Consider the following 24,154-nt stretch of genomic DNA (forward strand, 5'->3'; position numbering starts at 1 on the left):
AACTCCTTGGCTACCCTGAGCCTGCACCCATGAAACTGCACATTGCAAGAGTAAGACACACAACTCTTCTGACTCGTCTCACTTTAAATTCTTAATCAATAGCTTCAAGTGGCCCCTGAGCACTGCTTGGCTAGCGTACTATAATTCACCAATCTTCTCCCATGCCTACTCTCCCTAAGCAACTATTTTGCACCTTCTTTCCTCAAATCTCCAAAAATCTCTTGCCCTATAATTACTCTCAGCATTTCACTGAGAAAACAGAAGCTGGAAGAACAGAACCTCCCCAAGTGCCCGCCACTACATCTTTTCACACCTGCTCAAGTATATTTGTGCTTTACCTCCTAAACTAAGGCCTTTCTCCTCACTATTCACTATTTCCCATTTCATCTCGTCTGTAAATGTACATTGTCCCAGCCATTCTCTTCTGTCTCAACATATTTCCTCGAAGGTGTCATTTGCAAATTACATGCAATAATTTCTCTTGACCCTACCACCCTCCTTCAGCTACTCCCTCTTTATTCCCTTTTATAAGGAAAACATTTTGAGAGTTTTCTATTGTGTCTCTAACTGCTTTCCCTCTTTTTTCTTTCAAATTTCCATCAGGTTTTTTTACCCTTCCCCCCACTTCATTTCTCTGAAATCCCATTGTCAAGTCTTAATATTCATAATAATCTACCTATCTGAAACATTTGAAAAGGTACTTTATACACCCTTTTTCTCAAAACATTTCACTGTCCTGGTTTTCCTCCTATCTCACCGGCCATTCTTTTTCTAGTCTTTTCTGCTGGTTCCTCTGCATCAACCTGATGTCTAAATTGGCAGTACCTCAGGCTTGGTCCTCAGATTTTCTCTCTTCTCTATCCCATCACTTCTTCACTGACTTTATCCTAACCCATGGCCCACCTATACATTAATGACACCTTAATTTATATTTGCAGAGCAGATTTCTTCCCTGAACTCCAATATCTATAGCCAACTACCTACTCAGCATCCTGTTCATACCTTTATGTATATATTGCCTGTTTTTCTCACTCTGCAAGGGCAGGAATTTTTGTCTTTTTTGTTCACTGATATATACCAAGCACCCAACAATTCATAGCATATATAGGCTCAAATATTTGTTGAATGAATGAAAACAAGTATCACATCATTCCTTTATTTAATTAAAAAAAAGATCTTCATTGAGACATTTGTTATGGCCATTATGTTTTCATACTCAAGACCAAACATGTAAAAGAAAATCAAGTGAACTTAACAGTTTATTTGAATAAATAAGGTAAACAGAAGTTCTAATACTGTGACACTTTGGTATTTTCATTAAGCTCTTCATACTAAATTTGATAACATTTGAAGAAAGTGTCATAAATAATCATAAAGGAAAATAAAATAATTATGACTATTGAATGTAGGTTTTGTATATAGACTAATAAATGTAAGTAATCAAAGAGGACATCTTAGGGGAACATTTTAGTAGTATGTCAAGACTAAAGAAGAGATCCACGCTTGTGATATAAAGCTGCTTAAAATTCTAATTGTTTTAAGTATATATTATGTATACAAAATATGCTTGATGTATTGCATATATTTTTGCATAGAATTTTGGGTATCTGTGAAGAAAGAGTGGAAGCTAATAGTTTATATGTTATATGACAAGTAAAATAGTTTTTTGGGGGGAGGTTTATCAAATACATAGTATTACCATATGGTATAAGTCAAATAACACAATTATAATTCAACTCTGCATTGGTGAAAATATACATTTTCCGTCAGAAAAATTATCAGCATTAAACTTTGAAATGTACATCAAATTACATACCAACTGTAGGATTATAAAAATATTGAATAAATCTATTTTCTGGCTCCGGCGATTGAAAGGTATGAACAAACTGACACGTAGCACTAGTTTCATTTTTTGCTACATCTTCTAGATAAAATGCTTGTTCCAAAAGAATCTGCCATTGTACTTGAGTTCGACGGTGTCTCTGAACTGAATAAATCACCTGACAAAGAGAGCAGGGGTATACCTGTCAGTGTTCTGATCCAACAGTGATTCAACTCCCCACTAAGGAGCATGTTTTGGTTGTCACAACAATAGGAAAGGGCTCGTGGCATTTACTGGGTGGAGTCAAGGATGTTAATATTCTATAATACATATAACACTTATGCTTAGTGAATAGTTCTCCCTCCCCAAATGCCAACAGTAACCATGTCGAGAAAAATGAAGTTAAAACACTTCAAAGAATAATGATAAGGACAAGATCAAAGGAAGTTTCTGATACACATTCACTCAAACTTCCTTTTTTGTGGGCAGTAATTACAAATCTAACTAAAATCATCAGAAGGTAAAAAGGCTATATAAAGTTACCTGTTTATGTAGTTTTACCAGACTCTTTTCACTTGGATAGGTATTATGTTTTTCATCAAAATCTTCATAATCGTCCATGTTCCTACCCATTTTTTCCTGATACTCTATAGGGCACTAAAAGGAATGAGTAGATTTTTAGAAATTTTATTTGCAAAACAGATAAAAATTTTATTTTTATTAAAAATCTTTCATTCCTGAGCATATCTAATTTTCTTGCAAACATCTTCCAGATTTGAAGTCATCTACCCCACTATTAGTCATTTACTACCTCTATGAACTTGGGCAAGTTGGTTAACCTCCCTGAATAGATCTCAAAAGGTAGCAAATATAAGAGAAATGATTAGAGAACTGATTCTCATGACTATCATGTTAACCAAAAGGAGCACTAGCTAATAATTAGTATAATAGATTTAAAATATAGGAAAAGAACTGGATAGCTATATGCAAAAAAAGGAAACTAAACCACTATTGCATACCATACATAAAAATCAACTCAAAATGGATTAAAGACTTGACTGTAGGACCTGAAACCATAAAAATCCCAGAAGAAAATACAGGCAGGATGCTCTCTGACATTGGTCTTAGCAATATCTTTCTAGATATGTCCACTCAGGCAAGGGATGCAAAAGCAAAAATAGACAAATGTGATTATATCAAACTAAAAAGCTTCTGCACAGCAAAGGAAACCATCAATAAAATGAAAACACAACCTACCAAACGAGAGAATATATTTACAAATGATATATCCAATAGGAGGTTAACATCCAAAATATATAAAGAACTCATACAACTCAACAATGAACAAACAACCTGATTGAAAAATGGGCAGGGGAGCCGAATAGATATTTTCCAAAGAAGACATACAGGTGGCCAACAAGTGCATGAAAAGATGTTCAACATCACTAATTATTCGAGAAATGCAAATCAAAACCACAATGAGATTATCACCTCATACCTGTCAGAATGGCTATTATCAAAACGACAAGAAATAACAAGTGTTGGTGAAGATGTGGAGAACACAGAACCCTCATACACTATTGGTGGGAATGTAAATTGGTGCAGCCGCTATGGAAAACAGTATGGAGAGTCCTCAAAAAATTAAGACTACGACTACCGTATGATCTAGCTATCCCGCCTCTGGGAATTTATCCAAAGAATATGAAAGTACTAATCCTAAAGGATATCTGCACCCCCATGTTCACTGCAGCATTATTTACAATAGCCAAGATAAAGAAACAACCTAAGTGCCCATCAATGAATGAATGGATAAAGAAGATGTGATACACACACACACACACACACACACATACATACATACATACATACAGGGGAATACTACTCAGCCATTAAAAAAAAGATAAAATCTTGCCATCTGTAACAACATGGATGGACCTTGAGGGTATTATGCTAAGTGAAATAAGTCAGATAAAGACAAATACCATATGATTCAACTCACATAAAAAGCTGATAAACAAACAAACAAAAAGAAAATAAATGAATAAACCAAACCAAATAAAAACAAACATGTAGATACAGAGAACAGAGTAGTAGTGGGGGATAGGGTGAAATGGGTAAAGGGGATCCACTGTATGATGACTGGTGGAAATAAATTTTTGGTGGTAAGGATGGTATAGGGTATCTAGAAGTAGAAATATAATGTTGGACACACAAAACTCATATAATGTTATAAATCAATGTTACCTCAATAAAAAAATAAAGGCTTACATACAAGTCTTTAAAAATAAAGTAAACTAAATATAAGAAAAGGAATAGTTCAGTGGCTCTGTGGTTGCAGAGAAGACAATTGGGGAACTCATTTCTGGAATAATCATTTTCGGAAGTATATGAATACCTCTAATTCAATACTAATGCATCAAAACTTTAATTGTATGGTTTCTTATTAAATATCTGTATTAAATATCTCATAATGTCATTCATTTTATGAAATATATTGTGAAATATCATGTACCAAGCTGATTAGAAGTGATTATTGAGGACCTAATTTATTTTCTTATAGGAAATATGCTTTTAGTGACCACATTTAATGACACTTTTACAACCTATAAAGGTCCATCTCCATCACTGTGTCACAGCAATCATTTTACATTATTTAACATAACCTCTATAGCCACATTTCAATGGAAAATACTGCCAATAAATAATGTTAAACCTATAGTAACAAAAGAACAAATTCTATGTACAAATTACTATGGGTTTATGGTTAATATTGTCATGAAAATGGAAAGGAGATGGAAGACTTCAATCATAGGCTGTTTGCATACTTTTCTAATGCTTTTATTATAATATTATATTATGTAAATTTACATTTCAAAAGAAAATAGATGAGAATATTATTTAATTACCTTCTTAAGTATTGTGTCAACACATTTTCTCAGTGGGTGGTTATACTTGATGCTCTCATTCACTTTACGAACTTCCTATGAAAACAGTAAGAGAAATAAAAATATTTCCATTTCCGTAGATTAGATGTTTCAAATCAGGATGCTCTAGGTACTATACATATTCTCACAAGTTTAGTTCCAACCCAAATTACTCAGCATATAATAAAGTTCTATTCTCTGAATAAAAACTCTTAAGAACACAAATAAAAACACAAAATTATAGAACAGCTATACCTATACCCTCACACTTTTGATAACTTTCTAGATTTACTGTCTTACCATTTGCTTGCTTGGTACACAAAGATGAATAAACATTATAAAAAGTCATGAAGGATCAGGCAAACTGCGATTCTAGAAGAACAGGACTACGTTTCTCCATCTTGCTCCTCAAGCTCAATTATCTCATTATCTAAAATATAGCAGAGAAACCAGAGGAAGCAGAACAGGCTAAAAATGTCACAAAGCACCTGCTCCTTTCCAATGAGAGAGTACTTTACAGCAGTCACAACTAATGATTCGTTCCACATTTTTAAAATTAAGAGTTCACTATGTGCCAGCACTGTGCTAGGTGTAAGGTCACCACAATCCATACTGGAGGGTGGAGTGGGAAGACATGGTGTTATAAGTCTTTCACTAAGATTGCAGTGTGGTGATGAGATAATTATATCAACAATTTAATGCATATGAAAGAAATAAAGAGGTTAGAGAAGGGAATCTTTAGAATCAGTAGTTCTAAAAGAATCACAATATTCTATAATATTAATGAAATTTTTGAGAAGTTGCAACCACTGTTCTAGGAAGACGAAACAGCATGTTCAAAGGCTGGGAGGCAAGAGTGAACCAACCAGGATATTAAAAATAACGTTCTGATTATAGGGTAGAGGATGGCCTTAAGAGATGTAAAACTAGGGGGCAGGGAAACCATAGGGCATTTAGAAAAAGTTGTGAAAAAATTAACGTATATGGGAAAAAAATCACTATCCTTAATATATGGAGAGCTCTTAAAAATCAAAAGAAAAATGGGAAGATACAGAAGAAATGCAATTGGCCAATAAATATCTGAAAAGATGTTCAATCCCACTAAAAAAAACTACAACTTTTTAAAATGAGGACAGTCTTCTTGTAAAATTATAAAAAATTGCTCTTATGTAATGAGGTAAGATTGCGGGGGAAAAGGCCTCCCTATACACAGTAAAATGTGATATAACCTATTCGGAAGATAATTTAGCAATATCCATCAAAATTTAAAATATGCAGACCCCATGAATAATCTGTACCAATAGACACTGCTCCTGTCAAAGAGCTTAGCTTAGTGAAGAAAACAGACATTATTCAAATAGAAATGGTGCGAAAACTGCTGTATAATCTAGTGTGGAAGACTTTCTGATGAACTGATTATTTAAACTGAGATAAAAAGCTAAACTGAGGATAGGAGTCAGCCGACCAAAGGGAGGAGCAAGAATATTCCAGACAGAGGGACAGCATGTACCAAGGCCTCCAAGCAGAAGTGAATAAGGAGTTTCAGGAAAAGAAACTCCAGTGACTAACGGGAAAGGAGAGCAAGGGTCTGTGCTGTGCTTGATCAGGCTGTAGAGTAAGAGTAAAGTATTCCAGAAGGCCTTAATAACATTTCATTTTGAGGTCAATGAGTAAGGCCTAAAAACGGAATGACAGGACTTGGGTTTTTAAAAGGTGCTTGAAGCATCACTACATTACACTCTTCCACTTCTAAGCTACCTTAAAGTTTTGTTGACTAGTTAGCATAACTTTGAATATAAACTATACAGTCTGATTATATATTATATACGAAAATCATATTTTTCCTCTAAATTCTTTAGCATATTAAACAAAAGCAAGTACTGAAACATTGATATTTGCTATATCTTATAAATTTAAGTTTCCTTCAAGGTTCATAATTTTCATAAAGTGTGGAAAGCATTTGAAATAATAGCTTATTTTCTTCATATCAAATAACATAACTTTGAACTCTGTCATTATTGTGCCAAGTCAATTCTTTACCAGACAAAATATATCAAGTCAGACTAAAAGGCAATTTTCAGTGGAATAAGTAGCTATTTGTCCCTCTCCAAATCCTCTACCTCGAAAAATAACAGCAGGTAGAGGTGACCTCTGGCCATCTAGCAAAAATTCCTTTTGAATGGTTTGACATGGCTTACAAGTTTTAATAATGCTTCAAAGAAAAGTAGCAGACACATAGATGTATATATTCACTCCACAGAAAACATATCATAAAACACTAAACTGCTTTTTATAAAACTGCATTTGGAAGATTTTATGGATAGATGAAAAATATAATTAGTAATTACCGGAAAAAAAAAAAAGGTGATTGTGATCTCTTACAAGATGTATTCAAAACCTGTGTATTTTAAAAGTTTTCTCTCAAACTAAGTTATCAGTATGCTTGTCCACGCTTTATTCTGCCCACCTCCATCAGATTGATTATCCTAAACCACATACAGGATCATGTCTCTTCCCTGCATGCAAGGTTTCAATGATTCCTCACTGCTTTCAAAATACACTCTGAACTTTTGAGTCTGACATTCAAGGCCCTGCTATCTGGCTATCTATCTTTCAAATCTTATAAACTTTATCTTTTATCTTATTCATAATTAATTTGGTTTTAAAACCTCCTGATACCTGACCAGAATGCTGTCAGCTATGAAAATTCTACCCATTCTTCAAGGCCCAGGCCATATTTCACTTCCTCCATTTCACCTCTTCCTCTAAGTGAAACTTCTCTACACTAGAGCATGTATCATTTACAGTGCATTTATCATATACTGTGAGGGACTGTACAATTTTCTACTCTAGACAGTTAGTATCCTAATGGCCAGTTCCACATAGCGCTTAACATGGCAGGAAGACACTAGGTATTTAAAAAATGATGAAAAAAATTTCTCCACAAGCTTATAAATTTTCAGACATTCAGAAAAACAGGAAGGATCCCAAATTCCCTTTAAATATATGGACAAAGAAATTCATACCTGCTAAATCATGCATTTTTTGAGGGGGCAAAAAAGGGCCAGAGTTCTCCTGCTATGTATGTGGACTTGCTGCTATTTTCAAAAGATCCATTAAGAAAAGAGCGGTTTCTTACCATATAAAAATGGATCAAATTAACATTTTGTACACCTTAAATTTACACAATGTTTTACGTCAGATATATTCAATAAAAAGAGTGGTTTCTTATTTACATGGAAAAATTTCTCTTATCTAAAATTTTTTAAATCCTTCACACCTTAAACCTACACTAAAATAGCAAAGAAGGCATCAATTCCAATCCTTAATTTTCCACATCCTATTTCTAAGTAGAGGACTCCTATTTAACAACAACAACAAAATCTATCTTTATTCAGACACTGAAGATTCCTCCTAGCAAAATCCAGATCTAAAATAATAAACTGCATTTAATTTATACTTGGTCAAGGAATTTTGAATGAACTGGTGAAATCCATATTCCTTAAATCTGAAACAACTGAATTTAATACCAACTTTTGAGGGGAACATTATCAAACTTAAATGATCTCCTTTTAATTATTTTATTATCAAATATAAATTTTCAAATATTTTTTCAAAATTTCAAATTATCAAACATAAAAAATACCAAATATAAATTAACTTCTTTCGAAAAATGTAATAATATCCATCACATGCCTAAGGAAATGTAATAGAGTATTATCTATAGGAGATTTACTCCTATATTTTGAATCAATGTCTTCTGCTACAGTTCTTAACATTTTATAAATAAATGCTGAGAAGTCAACATAAAAATTTTCAACGACAATTAAAGAATCAGTATTCATTCTTTTGTTCATTTATTCATTCACTTAAAAATGGCTGATGAGTATCTAAGAATCTGGAGGACCAAAGAAGGTGTTAGGGTTGAACTGTGTTACCCCCAAAATCATATATTGATGTCTCAAGCCCCAGTACCTTAGAATGTAATCTTATCTGGGAATAGGGTTGTTGCAGATATAATTGGTTAAATTATGATAAGGTCATACTGGAATGGGGTGGGCCCAAAATCTGGCTGGTGTCCTTATAAAAAGAGGGAATTTGGATACAGGCACACAGGGAGAATATCATGTGAATATGAAGACAGAGATCTATAACACAAGCCAAGGAACACCAAAGACTGTCAGTTAACTACCAGAAGATAGGAGAGAGGTATGGTACAAATTTCCCTATAGCCCTCTAAAGGAACCAACCCTGCTGACACCTTGATCTTGGATTTTCAGCCCCCAGAGCTCTGAAACAATAGATTCCTGTTGTTTAAACCACCTAGTTCATGGTACTTTGTTATGGCAGCCCCAGGAAACTAACACAGAAGCCTCCGCTGAAGAATTCTCACTTGTGTGGAGACCTGAAAATGAAGTAGGAATTAGCTAAAGAGACTGGAGAAATGAGCGTTCCAAGAGTTTGGGAATAGCATACTCAAAGACAGAATAGAGTGCCAACGAATGTAACAGTTAAGAGCAGGGGTCGGCAAACCAGATCCAATCAGGCCCAACATCTGTTCTTGTTTGAACACATCCATTGCTCATTCATTGATGATATATTGTCTATGGCTGCTTTCATGCTACAGTGACAGAGTAGCTGCAACAGAGACCATATGGCACAGAAAGCCTAAAATATTTACTATCTGGCCCTTTACAGAAAGTTTGCCGATCCCTGTTAAAGCATGAACTAGAGTCACACAGTGGCTCTATCACTCAGTAGCCATGTGAACATGGGAAACTCACCCTCTCTGTGTCTCATTTTCATTTATAAAACAAGGGTAAAAAAATCTCCCTTATAAGGTTGTTTTGAGAATTAAATGTATTAATATATATAAAGTGCTTAGAAAGTCATAGGCAAATATGTGACTCTATATACTTGTTTGCCTACATACTTGTTTGCTATTATCATCACCATTATTAAGTTAGAGGAACCAAAGTTGACCAGCATGGGGAAGACAGAGAGATAAGAGAGAGCTAGACGTGGGCCAAATCATGTTTTGGTAGACCACATTACAGCATTTTGGTTTACTCTAAAGTGAACGAAAGCCTTCAACATAAGGTTTTAAGCTGAAGAATAACATTATTGGAATAGCATATTTGCCCAGAAGAGCAAAATTTGAGGTGACTACAATCTTTTTTAAAATCAACAACGAAATTATTAAACAGCAAAATTTTATAATTTGTTGTATTTTTTGTGTGTATATTATTGAAATTTATACTTTCAACAACTTTGTGAAGTTGGTTCAAGTCATATGAATTTTACAAGTGAGTAAAATGAAGTGCCTTGTTAAGATTACAGACAGGAAACAAAACTTAGGGACACAAATTCCCATGTATGTTGGTCTCTAAAGAGGTTTCCATACTTGGTGGGATTACTTTGGGTCAAACTTTCAGGAAGATGCATCCTTTAATTTCTATTTTCACTTCTACTATGTCACGGTAACCATATAACTTATCATCTAATCTGGGAAACGTTTGAGTCGTAACTTTTAACTATTAAAAGTTAACCCAGGGGACTTACCTGGTGGTCCAGTGTTAAAGAATCCGCCTTGCAATGCAGGGGACATGGGTTTGATCCCTGGTCAGGGAACTAAGATCCCACCTGCCGCGGGGCAACTAAGCCCGCGCACCACAACTACTGAGCTCGTGTGCCTCAACTAGAGCCCCCATGCCGCAAACTACAGAGTCCACATGCCACAACTACAGAGCCCACATGCCACAACTACAGAGCCCACGCGCCCTGGAGCCTGCACACCACAACGAGAGAGCAAATCCGCACGTCACAACTAGAGAAGCCCGTGCACCACAACGAAGAGTCCGCGCAGCGCAACGAAAGATCCTGCATGCCTCAACGAAGATCCCGTGTGTCGCAACTAAGACCTGGCGCGGCCAAAAAAATAAAATAAAAATAAAAGTTACCCCAAGACAACAAGCATAACCCTGCACTGCTGAATATATTCTCCCTGCATCTTTGTCGGTTAGAAGATGGAGATGATATCTCATGAAGCTGAACTGCCAATAAGAAGTCATTCGAATGATGAGACATCCTTAAAAACTGTACATCACCAAATTTTTATTCTAAAGCCCATCAGTGTGCCAACAACAACAACAAAACCAACAGTATATCCAAAAGGAGATACACACAGCTTGATGACTGTTGACTCTACAGTTTAAACTTGCTTACCTCCATGACATCTTCTAAAGTCTCTTCTGCATCTGCTTTCTCTGTCATCAATTTGGCTGCCTTAAAATAAGTTTTCATAAGTAGATAACCTCTTTTTGCTCCATTCCAGTATGACCGAGGGATTTCTACCAAGCCATACCCCAACAACAACACCAGAAGAAAAAGACCCCATGTATTTGCAGCAGCTATCCCAATTGTCTGAAGCTGGTTCCTAAGGAAGAAAACATAAGCAGATAGCTGTGATAGATAAATTTTTGCAAAAAAAAAGTCAAATGGAACTAACTAGTGTTAAATGGTTTTTCGGAAAACAACTGCCCTACAAGATGGCTCCAATTTTATATGAAAAAATTTGACCTTCAAATCCTCAGCTACTCTTTTAGTAACAGCAGATAACGTGTTTTAATGAAAAGTTAGAGTGTGACTGCAGAAATAGACTTTAACACAGGAAACACGGCTTCTATTATAGTTAAAATTAGAATGTAGAAAAATTCATGGCAAAAATTATCCTGAAGAAAATATATTTTTCATTAGGTGCTTTCATATTTAATATTAACCAAGAGAAGCCTGAAAAAAATTTTAAGCCTGAAAAAATTTTAACTTGTTTTAAGGCAGATGCACGCAAACCTCAAGAATGCAACAGTAAGGATTATCATTGCTACTCCATTCCTAAACTTCTCAGTTCTGACTCTTCACGTATATTATAATAGACCACAAGTATAATACAGATTTCAATTTTATTGCAATGATAAATCCAAAGTTAAAGAGAAATATGCCCTCAAATTATAGTCAGAACAAAAGAAAAGTATTCACAAGTCCCAATGAGAAAGAAATCTAGGTATTTAGTCATACACAAAATTTGAAAGTCTATCAAAAAATCATGCAAGTTAATACTTTTAACATATAGCTCTTAGACAAAGCATCAGTCCCTTGTCTAACATATGTATTCAAAGATGTTATTCCATATTTTCCTTCTTAGTAATATATATTATTATGATATTCTTTTGGGGGACTCTATAAAACATATAATGGTAGGTTTCTCAAGGAAATGTTTGTTTACCTGCATATGAGATAAAAATTAATTTTAAAAAATGCAAATGTATACAGAAACAATGTTAAGAACATGGTTTTTCTTACCATTCTAAGTGCAAGTGTGGGTTTACAGCTACATAAATTAAAAACGCTCCAAAAATCAGCAAGTAGGTGCCATAATAGATTGCATTCTCAATCAGTGCAGTTTTGATCTTTCCAGTAATAGAAAACCCTCCCGATCTTGCATATGACTGCATAAAAGGTAACAGAATCCTGGATGATTAGAAAAAATATGATTAAAAAACACTTGACATGTCTGTATAATCTCAAAATACTGAAAATATGTGAATCTCAATTTTAATGTGTGGTTCTTTTCATGAATAAATATGATTTTGAGTAATAATTAATACTGAACCAAACTATAATAGATAGCTGAATATTTTTCTAATATTAAATTTTGGGGAGAGCAAAGCACATTCCTGGGAGCAAAAGGAGGCCACAATGACCAACAGAGAGTACAACAGTGTGGGTGACTTACAATGAATCTAAAAAAAGGCCTTTAATGCTTTTACAAATAATTTAGATTGCATCCAAAGAATAATGAGGAATCATTTTCTTTAACGGAAAGGAGACATGATCAAATTTTAGTTTTCTAAGCACTGATAAAGCTTCAACATGGAGAATGTACTTAAATGGAACCAAACTGGAACTATTTCGAGAGGGTAAGGGGTGGTGCTGTGGTAAGAAGCAGGAGAGAAGGGTGGCTGTCAGTATACTGATGTTGAAGTAGCTAGGACACATCCCAAAGAAGATGCACAGGAAGTAGCTTTTAGAGTCATCACCATATCTATGGTACTGAAACAACATCAGTAGATGAGATCTGGAAGGGTGAGTATATAGAATGAATGAGGGGCTTCCCTGGTGGTGTAGTGGTTAAGAATCCGCCTGCCAATGCAGGGGACACAGGTTCAAGTCCTGGTCTGGAAAGATCCCACATGCATGGAGCAACTAAGCCCGTGCGCCAAAACTACTGAGCCTGCACTCTAGAGCCCACGAGCCACAACTACTGAAGCCCTCACGCCTAGAACCCGTGCTCCGCAACGAGAAGCCACCGCAATGAGAAGCCTGCGCACTGCAATGAAGAGTAGCTCCCACTCGCTGCAACTAGAGAAAGCCCGCGCGCAGCAATGAAGACCCAACACAGCCAAAAATAAAATAAATTAAAAATAAATAAATTTAAAAAAACAAAAACTGATTTAGAATGAATGAGAAGGAAAGATCTGAGACGGACCCCTGAGAAATATCAACTTTTAAAGGAAAGGCCGACAAACAGAAGGAGAGACCAGCAAAGGAAACTGAGAGAGCAGTCGAGAGTTACAGAAGAAAATAAGGAGTATATGGAGCAGAAACCAGGAGAAGAAAGTAGTTGAAGTGGAGAGAGAAAACAATAGAATCAAATGCTGCCAAGAGGTCAAGTAAATTAAGAGCCTGTATGTGTGAGTGGAGAAGGGAGGGTAGAAAATACGGTTCAATGGGTTGAGGAAAGGGTAAGCAGTGAGCAAATGGAGACACTGAGGTAGACAATTCAACAAGTTTGGCTGGGTAGGATAAACTATGGTATATTCACAAAATGGAATCTTTTACAGAATTGAAAAAGAAAAGAATACTGAAACATACAACATAGAAGAATCTTCCAAATATGTGAGCAAAAAGAGAGAGGCAAAAAAGTACATACTGTATAACTCCATATTTATAAAGTTGAAAAGCAGGCAAAACTAATCTATGGTGATCAAAGTCAGAATCATGGTTACCTTTGGGGAGCATAATGACTGGGAGAGAAGTATGAGGGAAGCTTCTGGGGATATTGTTCATGTTCTATATCATGATCTGAGTGCTGATTACATGGGTGTATTCACTTTGAAAAAAGTCAAACTAAACACAATCTGTGCAATTTACTGTACTAATTCATACCCCAAAAAAGTGTCTCTTAAAAAATTCAGCTGTAATGAGTAGATCATTGAGGGGGAAGATAGAAAGCTGGAAAGGGTTCTGATTTGAAACAGTTTTGTTTTGTTTTTAAGGATGAGAGAATTGTACATGCTTGGTTGAAATTGGAAGCTAGAAGTATAAGTAACGAGAGCTGAAGGGGATGGGTCCATATTTCAGGAGGAGGGACTCTTCCATTCTTGGAGGGAAGGAAAGAAAGGATGGGTAGGTAGGTAGGTTTGTTGGTGAGAAGCTGAAAAGAGCTGCCATCTGATGACTTCTTTTTTCACTGGGAGGCAGGAAGTAAAGTCATCTGCAAGGAGAGAAGGCAATTGTTTCTAGGATGTAAGAGAGAGAGAGAGGCACAAAGGGAAGAGCTAAGGTTTGTAGTGATTGGAAAGATTTGTTGTGGAGAATGAAGAGCAAGCAGACGAGAGAAACAAAAGATGAGAGTCTGGCAGTGTTGAGGGCCTAGTCAAGTTCAGTGAACATGCTACAGGGGCACTATACTCTGCTATGTGATTTTTCTCTTGCAATGTTCACCACCTCCAGTTTTAGAGCTTAGTTACCCGCATAATATCTAAAATGCTCAGTAGGCAGTGGAAAAAGTATGAGTCTGGAGCACAGCAGAAAGACAAAGCTATATCGGGTAGAAAGAAAGATTTGGAATGCATCACAGGTTAATGAAACCATGGCTATAATTAAAGTTATTCAGGGAGAGTCAGATAACAAGATGACCAAAGATGGGACCCTAGGGAACACCAACATTTAGGAAATGCGCCACAGAAATGGAGCCCATAAAGGAAATTCAGAAGGTTGGGAGAAGCACATAGAAAGAAAACCAGAGGATAATGATGACCTTAGCAAGAGACCAGTTTCACATAACAATGGGACTTGAAGAAAACTGAATTGAAGAATGTCCAGAGAGAAGGCAATAACTAAAAGGGAATGGTGACGTGGAGAATTTTTTGTTTCTGTTCTCTATTTCTTGTTTGTTTTTTTCTTTTCATTCCTTTTAAGATGTGAGAGACCTGAATGAGCAGAAAGAGACAGGATACAGATTTAAGGGAAAAAATGACACTTGAATAAATTCTAAAATATGAAAGTTCACTGGAAAAATAATCACTTTTAAAAATTTAGCCAAAATATCAAAAATTTTATCCTTCACTACCACTTACCATGTTAAAAATTGTGATGTCCAATATACTACCCTCCAGAAAATTGGCATGATTCCATCAGGAATATAACTCCATGGCTTGAAACACGGATGTGCGCTATTTAATAACAATTTAAAGCCAATTAATCATAAATGATTACTTACATGAATTGCACAATTAATTTGTGCGTGGCAAAGTTCACTTACATTCAGATTTTAAATTATTGATTCTAATTTGTAAAATTTCATAGAAAACTTAAAATTCAAAGCTCACTGTCGAAAAAACATACAAAAAGGGAATAAAACTGTTTTAAAGAGGAATGCATTTAAATTTTCAACTTTCAGTGTTTTTTTAGTCATTGAGTAAAAAGAGGACAGAATGTTCTAATAGACTAATAAAGTGACAGTCTTTAAAAGCAAATGCATCATGAAATCAAATCTCTGATTTGGTTACCTTTAGGGTTGATGATTACCTTTAAAATACACACTCACCCCATTTGTGGGGCTGGTTATGGCAGGAAGGAGAGAAAGACGTTAGGTGATTAATTCCTAGAAACTGGAACCCTAACTCATCAGTCATATAGCATATCTCCTATGGAGATAGATGCCAGCATCTATACATAATTCTGTTTGAAGTTTCTGAATATATGTGTATCTGCCCATAGATTCTTCCAGTAATAGTCAGCCTGCCTAGACTGTAAGGTTATCCTTTAGCCCAAGGGCTTCCAACAATCCACAATGGTTCTTCAAAAGGGAATAACAACTACATTTAAAATTTACCCTTATCCAGCTTTGATTAAAAAAAAATAAAATAAAAGCTGCATAAAGAAGCATGTGAATACTACTTAAAGCATTGGTAAAAGCTATAACCAATATTTATTAGTTTTTTACTTGGAAGTTTGATATGAATTCAATATAACCTTTTGATAATTTGAACTTTATTCTCAGTCTAAAACTATAATGATATCAAAGGATGTGCAATATGAAAGGAATATCCTACATACAGAATAACCTCCTCGTCCTTTATTACAACCTTGTAAATTAAGGCAAATGAGAAAATGCATGCCCCATTTTTTTTGATCGGGGAGAGGCTGAGAGGAAAAATAGCTTTTGGAAGTCACTTTCTTAGTAAGGGACTAAAAAAAATCAGGTCTTCTCCAAGCTTCTCATTAGCATCTACTGAAAGGCCTTGTTTACCAATAAATATCTAAAATTTATTTAAGATTTAAACTCAAATAAGATACAAGGTAACTAAAAGTCTATTAGCAAAGGATGAAGAAGGGAGGTGAATAGAGAATGAGGATAAACTTTTATAAGTATAAAATCCAGATGGTAAAAACTGACAATTTTTAAACAAATTGCCCCCTACAATATTAAGAAAAAAAAGAAGAAGAAGAAAGTACCTTGGAACCGGGGTAGCAGCTGCATACAATCCTGTAATGTTGCTACTCTCAGTAGGGCTCGAGTTTGCAGCAGCATGTTTGCACCGGTTGTATATTGTCTAAAGCAATGAAGGTATGGTTTAAAAATGAAAACCAAAAAGTTACCAAGTACTTAAGGGATATTGAAGTGTATCAACCTATCTACCCAAAAGTACCTTCCTGGCTATGCTTTTTAGTGATCAAATTCATAGAGTAACACTTAAGTTTAAAATATAAGTTAACTTTTACATGACTTGGTTGTCTTAAAAACATATTTCAAACATGCTGTATGACTACAACTGCCTTTTAAATTGTGAAAATCAGTTTCACCTCTTACCGTACTAACATCCAGAGGCAGTATGAAGACAATTAGAAAGCAGAGATACCAAGCTAGCAGTGTTCCAACAATTACAAGTCTATGTTGTTTCTTAAAGTCTCCATATCGATGAAGTAGGAATAATGCCAGAAAAAAGACAAAAACAATCTCGAGTCCCAAAGCTGCACCACTCATTATTCAATGTTTGCTCTGATTAACCAAAGTAATTCACATACAGGCCTGGATCATATCTGTAAACTGGGGGGGGAAAAAAAAAAAAGTGTTAACATAGGAAATGACCACTTGGAAATCTCCTAGTTATTTTTTTATTAATGTACTAATAGAGTCTTTAGAAAACTGTCAGGCTTTACATTGGACCATGAGTAAGATGAAAAGGATAATTCCTACTCTCAAGTACTTATGTCTTATTTTTTAAATCATATGTTGAAAATTTCACATAAATTGTATCTTCAGGAAAAAAAACTATTTTAGCAAAAACCACACTAGTTCCAAAAATATTACAAAGTAAGAATGCTAGATATGAACAGTTTCAATACAGCATCACTTGAAGTTTGTTCCTTAATATTATAAGTCCTAACAGAATATTTTCTATTAAATACACTAGTGACTGGATTCTAGGAAATTAGATATTTTGTAAAATAAAGTTTTCTAAGTATCCATAGTCATTACTTAAGATTTTCTAAAAGAGAGGGAGGGAGAGCCAGAAAGAGAGAGACCATTTGAAAGTAACGTTTCTTTTGTTTGAAATAGTATTTTTCTTTCTTTCGTCCTAATCTTGTCTAACTTTTGGGACCTGAAATTCTTATTCATTTATTGCTCCACAAAATATACTCAATATACTCATCACTTTCCATCTATCTATACAAATCTTATTTTCTTTAAAGTTACTTCACCTATTTTATAGGCAGAAAGATTTATCAATGATTACTGAATAAAGTCATACATTCGAAAATATTTTTAATTATAAATGTTGATGATACAGATAGCAGAAAATGGTTTATTTGATATCTCTCTACTCTTATAAAATAATTTACCTTCACTAACTGAAGAAAATATATGTGCTTTCCACCTCTATAAAATCAATGTCAGGCATCTTTCTTTGTCTATGGATTAACTACAATATCCCAAGGAATGAATCAACATCTTAACATAGAGAATCAAGATAATGATGCAACCCACCAAAATAAAATAAGGTAGAATCAATAAAATATGTCAAATTAACAAACATCTCCAACCAAAACTAGTTATTAAAAGAATAAAGAAATTTGGGTACTTTAACAGGCTAAATTTAAATTTACATAAGAAATACTTCTATATGGAATAACACAAATAAAAATCACATTTAATAAACTATTTACTTCATTATTTCTTTATATTATTGAAGTAGTTTCTTTCCATTCCTCTGTGGATTTCAACCAATATTTTCATTCTTAAATATCTAAAATTGAACTCCATTTGTCACTCTCCATCACCATATCCTGCTATATTTTTCTTCAAAGCACTTATCCACCTGATATAATGTATATTCTTTACTGTCTCCCTGAAAACACCCCCCAACACACACACACACACACACACACACACACACACACACACACACACACACACAGACTCCATGAGAGCAGAGACTTGCCTATTTTATTCAGTACTGTACCCCATGTCTCTAATACAGTGTCTGGCATACAGTCACTATTCAAAAAATATCTCTTGAATGAATAAGCCAATGAATAGAAAACATTACTGTATGCTTTAGTATATACACTATTTTTTTTATTACTGCTGACTTCAAAGGCAATGTAAAACTCTTGTTATTGTCCCCAAAACTGATTTTACAAATACTTATTACAAGTCAAAAGGCTTAGAACTCTGCTCATTACTACTACTCAAAATTTCAAATTTCATTTTCAAGGAAACAACTTGTACCATCACAATAACAGTAAGTCAAATCTTATTTTTAAGTCAAGAATAGATTAAGTGGTTAGGTGACAGCTCGATGTAGAATGTGCTGATGAAAACTGTTACCATCTTTAAGATACAGCTTTTTTAAGAAAAAATCACTCAATGTGAATTTAATATAATTATCATATGAAAATCCCTTTATGGTTGGACGTATTTATTTTGCCTGAAATTGTCCAGTGCAAGGAATATGACAACCATAGAAAAAAGAATGAATATCAGAGATTAGCAAGGAAATGCTAAGGCATGGCAGAACCATTGATGGATTATTATTGAAGTATAAGAAATGATATTTGTTAAGATTACTAAATAACATTAGGAAACTACCATAACATTAACTGAAAAACTAGATTCACAGATTTTTACATAACATGCATAAAAATAAGAATGAATGAACAACAATGAAATGTGTGGAAACACCGATAATAGTTACGTAATAAGATTATGGGTATAAGCAAACAACACAATCAGTTATAAATTTGCTGCTAGTTACTAATTTTTTTACAACAGCTGTCAGTTTTTCAGTCTGATTCATAGTCAGTACTTTTATTTATTTATTTATTTTTTTATAATTTTTTTTTAATTAATTAATTTATTTATTTATTTATTTTTGGCTGTGTTGGGTCTTCATTTCTGCGCGAGGGCTTTCTCCAGTTGCGGCAAGTGGGGGCCACTCTCCATCGCGGTGCGCGGGCCTCTCACTATCGTGGCCTCTCTTGTTGCGGAGCACAGGCTCCAGACGCGCAGGCTCAGTAGTTGTGGCTCACGGGCCAAGTTGCTCCGCGGCATGTGGGATCTTCCCAGACCAGGGCTCGAACCCGTGTCCCCTGCATTGGCAGGCAGATTCTCAACCACTGCGCCACCAGGGAAGCCCCATAGTCAGTACTTTTAAATGTTATAGTGAATAAACAGAATTATGGATCCTTTATTCTAGTATAAAGAAATGATTTGGTTACATCTCTTCCCATACTCAGTGTATTCGTCTCCTATTGCTGTTGTAAAGAATTACTGTAAACTTAGTGGCTTAAAACAACACCCACGTGTCATAGTTTCTGAAGGTTAGATATTGCATAGTTTCTGTGGGTCAGATGTCTAGGCACAGTGTGGCTCAACTGAGCTCTCAATATTGGAATCAAGGTGTCAGCAGGGGCCCCTTTCTGGAGACTCTGGGGAAGAATCCATTTCTAAGTTCCTTCAGGCTGTTGGTAAAATTCAGTTTGTTATGGTTATAGGACTGAGATCCTAATTTCCTTGCTGGCTGTCAGCTAGCATTTGCCCTTAGTTCTAGAGGCTTCTTTCTAGTCTTTGCATGCAGCCCTATATACCTCAGAGCCAGTAATGGCTTGTCAAATCCTCCGCATGCTTGAAATTGCTAACTTTCTCTTCTGCCCTTTGCTTGAAGAGAGCTCTGCTTTTAAGGGTTCATCTGATCTCACTGGGCCCACCTGGATAATCTAGTCATATTTACTGGTTCCACAGGGGTTAAAGCATAGATATCCTTGGGGGTCTATTATTCTGTTCATCACACCATTTATTTCTGTTCAAACTGAACACTTGTTGCCTTGTTATGACACAAGGTTATGCCTAGGGGGTCCCATGAAACTAGAAATGAAAGTTGGGATTTCCCTAACCTGAGATGAGAAAATAATAGTTTTAAAGTACATATCTTTGACCTTGTACCTAATTTCAAATAAGGAATTTTTCTTTTACGGTCCAGAATGATAGTAGTTTCCAAGGTTCTTTACTAATTCCTATAGCCTGTTTTAGTTGTTTCAACTGAATAATTTTCTGTTCAAAGCTAGGGGTGCTGTATTCTCCATCTGATTTAGTTATTTGTATATTAAATTCATAAAATAATTATCAATTAAAATCTAATAAAAATAAAGATTGGACAACTCAAGTTTGGTGTATTAAAAAAACCCTCATTGCCAGGGTGGACAGCAATTTGGCACTATGTATCAAAGAACTTAAAAAAGGTATATATCCTTGTGGCCCTAGCAACACTTCTTCAAATAACTTAGAGAAAAACCAAAATGGGAACAAAGATTTATCTACAATATTATTTTTCACAGCAGCATTATTTAAACATAAAGACATAGAAACAACTTAAATGTTTGTACTAAATAGTTCAGCAAGTCTTAAAAATGTCCACCAGTCTCATTGTTGTCCATTACCTTTTTGACAAAAGCAGCCAAGGGTTTCATAAATCACTAATCCCGCTAACCTGGCCATGACCTATGGCAGCAGGGATCTGTGTCTGAGTCAAGGACCACCTAACAGAAAGACTCCATTACAGACAATGATTAAAGGGGCCCACCAGATTCCTCCAGCCCAGAAGAAAGGTGAGATCCAGAGGGACACTTTAGAGATGTAAAAAGGGGCATGGGTGGGATCTTAGGGAGTATACATAAGAAACACACATATATGCATGGACAAATATACATCAAAATGCTAACAGTGGTGCCACAACGTAGTAAAGAGATGACTTCTATTTTCTTTCTTGCTCTTTCTTTGTATGTGTGTGCTTTTAATTTCAAATGATAAGTGGGTTTTTTTGTCATTTTAATACTATTTAAAAATCAGTGTAGTAATATGAAAGTAAAACACATAGCAACTAGACAATGAAAAATTTTGCTGTAGTGTTACCAAGTGCCTAGAATTACAACTATTTTAAAACACAAATGTTTTATTATACTACGGTAAACCTGGGTTCCAAATCCCAACTCTATTTAATAATTGTGTAATTGTATGCAATTTAAGCTGTTGAATGAGGATATATGATCACCTCACATAGGCTGCTATGAAGATCAAGTGAGTTATAAAAGTAAAACACCAACAGGAGTTCCAGAGTAGGTCTTCAATAAATGCTAGTTGCTAATCTCCACCTCCTTCATACCGTGTGCTTCCAGAAGATAACTAGTCGCCTCAATGGTCTCAAAGCATAGCTTTACCCTAAATGGTCTTCCCCCCAACCCCAAAAAAACCATGAATGGATGGATACCAAATGCTTTTGTTTCTCATTCTCTGTGGTTACCACAGCTTGGACCCACACTCATTCCTATAAAACAAAAAATGATGTTCATGTTCACAGAAATTGCTCCCCTTGCCTCACGTGACAAAGTGGGATTACCTCTCTAGGTCTGTAAGATAGCCCAAACACCCCTTCATCTGTCCTTTGGGTTCTGTCCATTGTGAAGAGATAGAACACATCTCAAAGCCATGTCAAGAAGGTACACTTGACACACCAATATCATATAGAAAGACAATGCCATTCTTCTAGGCAAATGATCAAAATGGAGGTGAATCAAAATGGATCATTTGCTGAACGGTAACGATGTGCAGCTATGCAAAAATATACTTGGGGGCAAAAGGGCAAATATTCCTTTGACCACAACAATGGTCCTTCTAATGATATTCTTTATCAAAATAATGTGTTTAGGCTAAAAGGCAAAAATAAAACAAGAAAATGCTAAAATTTGGAGGCAAATCCAAATTTAGTTGCATGTGATTAGAAATGAAAAAGAGGCATAAAGCTATCATAGGTGGGCATTAACACCACAGCAGCAAAAGTAGATTTTACTTAAAATCAAAATGCCAATTCATTCACTCATATTTTAGTACCTAATATGCAGGCACAGTCTACCTTTCAAAATATCAGTTCTGAAAGTTTTAAACATTTAAAATCCAATTCAGTCTTTTACCAATCATCAAGATATTATACAATACTATCTTCAAATGCCTTTCATAATTAGTTTGCTAATGTTACTGACTTGGAGTACTATTTCCTGAGTATTTTATGGTTGATAATAGTTTTTCAGGCTAAACACACTTTAAGTAGAAAATTTAGAGGTTAAGATCATTTTGGAATCTGAAACATCCCATCTAGGACCTAATGATTCATCAGACAGACTGTGTTAACTTAAATATGTATCTTTACTCAGATATGTGAATAAAAACTAGGAGACAACTCGAGATCCAAATAACGAAAAATCAAAAGAATCAGAACTAGATGTAAATAATGAAAGTCAACAATTCTTTACCACCAATCAAAATTTAAACCTTCCAAAGATAATCATTAATCCCATGTTTAACGATGTCAGGTATAGGGAGAATTCAGCTTAGGATACAGATAGAATACCACAAAAGAATGTAACTCCCACTCCAAAAATGCAAAAAAGGCATAATATCTTTTGAAGCCATCTTAAAAAATGAGCTGAGTTGGCAAACCAACCAGGTGAAGTGAATTCCAAAGAGCAACAGCCCTTTTGAAGAAAGATGGACATATACAAACTGTTCCACCTTTGGCAAGGCATGAGAGAGGTAGCAACCAGTAAGTAGGCAAGAAGAAAACAACTGGAATTGTAACGGATCCTTAAAGATTTTAAGTAAAGAGATTATAAGACTTACTTTGGTAATTATAAAATAATCTTTAGAATCCTTCCTAGTAACAAAATAATTTTTTTAAAAAGCAAGTAGTTAATATTTTGTGTGAGTTTACTAGATTCCAAGCACTGTGCTAGCGCTTAACATGCTGTATCGAATTAGACTTCACAGCCCAGTAAGAAAGGTTAATATCCTTGTTTAGTAGAGGAGAAAATGGCACAGAGAGGGTAAGAACGGGGATTCAGAGGCATCCTGACTACAGAGCCAGGCTCACAACTAGGATACCAGAGTCTCTGCTCCAGTCCAGACATACTTTCTCAATGCAATTTAGCCTGTTGAAATCATTTCTTTTGCTCAGTTTTCATTTGCTCATTTCATTTCAATGAACAAAGTAGAAACGTTCTCCTATTATTTCTTTATATATATAAAGATAGAGTGCTAATAAAGTCATGTTTAATATAGAATTTAACTAAGCCTTTTTAACTTTGCAGGTTTGAGGTCGCCATAGCTTAAGGATAATATATGACTCTAATCTACATGGGGAAAGTAAAAAAGAAAACAGAGCATATCAGAATTGCGAAAGAGCCCTTCTGTTCTTGCCCCAATCTGCCCATTATAGAGAGTATTAAACTGCAGAGAACTACTTTAAAAAGTAGATCTTTTAGATCTACTTTAAAATTAATTGAGGGACTTCCCTGGTGGTGCAGTGGTTAAGAACCTGCCTGCCAATGCAGGGGACATGGGTTCGATCCCTGGTCCGGGAAGATCCCACATGCCACGGAGCAACTAAGCTCGTGTGCCACAACTACTGAGCCCACGGGTCACAACTACTGAAGCCTGTGCACCTAGAGCTCGTGCTCCGCAACAAGAGAAGCCACCGCACCGCAATGAAGAGTAGCCCCCGCTCGCCGCAAC

At 35.3% G+C, this 24,154-nt stretch overlaps 1 protein-coding gene across 1 annotated transcript in view; it reads right to left on the reverse strand.

The window, feature by feature from the left end:
* LMBRD2 (LMBR1 domain containing 2) overlaps window positions 1-24,154 on the reverse strand; it is a 40,815-nt gene that overhangs the window by 13,891 nt on the left and 2,770 nt on the right. The window contains exons 3-10 of the mRNA XM_061187705.1: window positions 16,901-17,137; window positions 16,546-16,643; window positions 15,165-15,260; window positions 12,106-12,273; window positions 10,972-11,182; window positions 4,729-4,803; window positions 2,366-2,479; window positions 1,817-2,000 (exon numbers count right to left, since the gene is read on the reverse strand). Of these exons, the coding sequence (XP_061043688.1) occupies window positions 1,817-2,000; window positions 2,366-2,479; window positions 4,729-4,803; window positions 10,972-11,182; window positions 12,106-12,273; window positions 15,165-15,260; window positions 16,546-16,643; window positions 16,901-17,074 (1,120 nt within the window). The 5' untranslated portion in view covers window positions 17,075-17,137. The remainder of the gene's footprint in view (window positions 1-1,816; window positions 2,001-2,365; window positions 2,480-4,728; window positions 4,804-10,971; window positions 11,183-12,105; window positions 12,274-15,164; window positions 15,261-16,545; window positions 16,644-16,900; window positions 17,138-24,154) is intronic.

The sequence above is a fragment of the Eubalaena glacialis genome, chromosome 4, assembly GCF_028564815.1.
Source record: "Eubalaena glacialis isolate mEubGla1 chromosome 4, mEubGla1.1.hap2.+ XY, whole genome shotgun sequence".
Classification (NCBI taxonomy): Eukaryota; Metazoa; Chordata; class Mammalia; order Artiodactyla; family Balaenidae; genus Eubalaena; species Eubalaena glacialis.